Source organism: Dryas octopetala, chromosome 5 (genome assembly GCF_963921425.1).
Source record: "Dryas octopetala chromosome 5, drDryOcto1.1, whole genome shotgun sequence".
Lineage (NCBI taxonomy): Eukaryota > Viridiplantae > Streptophyta > Magnoliopsida > Rosales > Rosaceae > Dryas > Dryas octopetala.
This window is the reverse complement of record NC_141370.1, coordinates 18,890,609-18,893,916: the sequence shown is the minus strand read 5'-3', so window position 1 is coordinate 18,893,916 and position 3,308 is coordinate 18,890,609. Positions and strand designations below refer to the sequence as shown.

General features: G+C 37.7%; 1 protein-coding gene across 1 annotated transcript; it reads right to left on the bottom strand.

The window, feature by feature from the left end:
* Positions 1-1,252: 1,252 nt before the first annotated feature.
* LOC147285296 (transcription factor bHLH93-like) lies at positions 1,253-3,094 on the bottom strand. Its single transcript, XM_086244494.1, has 4 exons — positions 2,405-3,094; positions 2,122-2,292; positions 1,842-2,009; positions 1,253-1,715 (listed from the first exon to the last, which is right to left on the bottom strand). The coding sequence occupies exons 1-4, from the start codon at positions 3,092-3,094 to the stop codon at positions 1,629-1,631; spliced, it is 1,116 nt and encodes a 371-aa protein (XP_086100620.1). The 3' UTR covers positions 1,253-1,628.
* Positions 3,095-3,308: the final 214 nt, after the last annotated feature.

Here is a 3,308-nt window from a genome sequence, read left to right as displayed (position 1 = left end):
CATTGAATGCTGCATTTCGCATACTATGGACCTTCCCTTGCAAAAGTGGTTGAAGTTTCTCAGAAGGTCTCTCCACATGAAGAAAGTTTTACCTACAACAAAAGGAATACATGAAATGTTTTTCTTACAATAATTGATCATATGACAAGTTCGTGACACATGACCAGCATGTAACAGGTTATTATGATAGGAGTGTTGAATACACCCCTTGTTATAGAATTTTTCCTTCAGAGCTATAAATCTGCAATGAACAATATATATAAACCTCTAATTGGCAATTGCTACTACTGAATATTCGCATCTTTAAGAGTTTGATATTTTATCAAATGTTCGAACCTTTATACATAGTATCATTAAGCAGTCAAATTGCACCAAATGGAATTAGGCAAGTTTCATCTTGGCCTTCACAAGAAACAGACCCTACAACTGAATTATTATAGAGAATGATGGGGCTAGCTAGGTTGGAAAAAACCCTACCATGCATAAGTGGTCTTCACTGAAAATAACATGTAGTGATACATATTGATATTGTTTCCCTCAAGGGTACCATGAAGGGTCATGGTTCTGGGCACTATGAAGGTTTAGAAACAGAGCAGCCAAACATATCACTCAGAAGAGATATAGAGCAGCAGATTGTGAAATAGGCATTTCTGCACTTCATTGACATATATTGATGGCAAATGCTGGTTCTATTTTTTTTTTTTTTTTAAATACTGGTTGTATTGAAGTTTGTGGTTGTTAACCTAATCCCAATGTAAGGTGACTCTTGATTCTTGACCTTAGTGTGGATAGCATATATTGATCTCTGGCACTTTTTTCTTTTTGGCACTGATGAAATTTGTTAATCTTTCCCCTGAATTCCTTTGGAAGGCTTTTCTCCCTGTTTGACTAACCTTGAAATTCTTTGCTCATTATGTGGTTGTGCTTTCCTTTTAAAAGTTGTGTACATGAACTTGGAAATTAAAAGAGTTCTGCAATAGTTTTACCAATTGTTAGTGACTGTGAAAAAAAAAAAGGAATTGTACCTTTAACTGCACACCAATGGGAAACCATAGCTCAATTTCTTATCCCCACCCCATCTTTTCCCCATTTAAAAAAAGAAAAAGAAAAGGCCAAAAGAGAAGTAAATTGAAAACAACAAGAATATTCTGTCACCATCTGCTCTTTATATGCAAAAGATATCCACATAAGATTCAGGGGAAGGCAACAACTACATCCATAGAAAGTTTTCTCACTGCATCACACCCTTTTCTCTATCTAATTTTATTTGCACTAAACAACCACAAGGCACAATCACCAAAAGGAAGTTGGTTTTATTTGTGGAATTCACTTCCACTTCCACATAGCTTCTCTACTGACCAATTTGAGAATTTTCTTATTCTTGGGCACTTACATCTAAAAGACACTCTTTTCCTCTTGAGAGCGTAGGAGAAAAAATTAAATGAACATCTCCTCCTACTGAAGCAAATGTTACTCCATGAAAAGACATCAATTATTTAATCAAGAAAGAAAATTACAACCTCTCAATTGCAACCCTCATTGAAATTCCAGAGATATGAAAAAAACCCATCCCCCCAAAAAACTTCACCACAAAGTTCTTACTCTTCCTCTCCCATTTTTCCTTGCAATTACAAACATCTTCCTCCATAGCCTGCATTTCTAAACAATGCTTGCTTTATTTCTTCAGAAGTTACTTGTGTTCTCTGATCCAAATCCTGCTGCCATGACATCAATGAATACAAAAAAAGAACGTCAGTACTTCTCCAACCAAGAAAATAAAAAATAAAAAATAAAAAAGATTGATGCCATTATGGAATCTGAAAGAAAAACCCAATATATACCTCTGAGCAAGAAGCTTGCATTGCAAAATCATTGAAACAGCTAATAACACACTGTTGAATCTCAAGGCCTAATGCTTCCAAGGTAGTCACTGTAGACAATAGCAACCCTGGCTTTCCTGCACAGCAAATCTCAATCCGAGTATCCACATTCCTCCTTTGCACATCAAACTGCAAATATAGCACACATCAATGTCCCATTCAGGATTTGGGTTCTTAAATTGAGCTTCAATTTGAGACTTTGAGGGTTTAAGTGAAGCAGAGTATGCAGAGTAGTACATACCTTGGGTGAGTTTCTGACCAACATTTCATTTGGTTTTATGTCCTTGAAAAGGCGCATCACATTTGACTGATCTGAACCTGCTTGGTCAATTTCCTGTTGCAAATTGTTGATTCTCTCTAGAAGTTCTTTCATGTAATCTATGGTGTCTCCCAGTATAGATGTTCTGTCCATCTACAAAACCACCATAACCAAGCAAATTAGCCTTCACACAAAACACTAATTAATCTTAATCATACATGCATTCTGAAAATTAAAGCAGAAGATTATGACAATACTACTTTACCTTACTTATCTTGGGTACAATTGATCTTAGCATTGAAAGGCGGTCATTCAATCGCTTCCTTCTTCGTCTCTCAGCCATTAGATTCTTTGATGGCTGCCCCTGCAACTTCTTACTAGCTCTGGTATTTCTCTCCTCCACACACATACCCATATTGAAAACTGGGACTTCAGGGGACTGAATTGGCTCCATTTTGCAAGCTGCTGCTTCTGCAGCTTGGGTCTCCAAGTTGTGTATCTCATCCCCAAGCAAACCCAGTTCTTCTTCTTCCAAAATGGACCATGGATTGTTGTTGTTATCTTCTTGGACAGGAAAAGGGGGAGTGTCAAGTGTGTTGTAGGATGAGTCAGTAGTAGTAGTAGTGACCTGTGGAGCTGCTGCTGCTGAGAGTACTTCATGATCTAAGCAGCCTAAGGGGTAGTATGCTTCTTCATTGAAGGTGTTGTTGTTGTAGTAGTTGTTTAAGTTTGGTTCAAAAGGAGGTGATAATCCTTGGCTGCAAGATGAAGAATTTGGGAAAAAAGTTGAAGGGTTTTGGTGGTGATCAAAGTGATAATTATCAAAAGCACTAGTCCAGCTAGTACTAGTTGTACTAGACAAGAGCTCATTCATATCTGTTGGAATGGTTTCCCATGTACTGTCTCTTCTCAGAGCTAATAACTCCTCTAAGAAACTGTGTTCATCAAGCTCCATCTCTCTCTCTCTCTCTCTCTCTCTCTCTCTCTCTCTCTCTCTCTCTCTCTCTCTCTCTCTCTCTCTCTCTCTCTCTCTCTCTCTCTCTCTTTCTCTCTCTCTCGGGAATGTTAATGCTGCTAATTGTGGGAAAGTGCCCTGATAACAAGAAGATGCACCAAGTGGAAGATTATATAGGAACAAGCATAAAAGGCTAGTTACATTATTATATACA

Coding starts and splice junctions, on each gene's coding strand:
- LOC147285296 (XM_086244494.1), bottom strand. CDS start 3,094: ATGGAGCTTGATGAACACAGTTTCTTAGAGGAGTTATTAGCTCTGAGA. Junction 2,293..2,404: donor TTGTACCCAAGATAAGTAAG/GTAAAGTAGTAT, acceptor GTGGTTTTGTAG/ATGGACAGAACATCTATACT. Junction 1,716..1,841: donor TGCAAGCTTCTTGCTCAGAG/GTATATATTGGG, acceptor TCATGGCAGCAG/GATTTGGATCAGAGAACACA.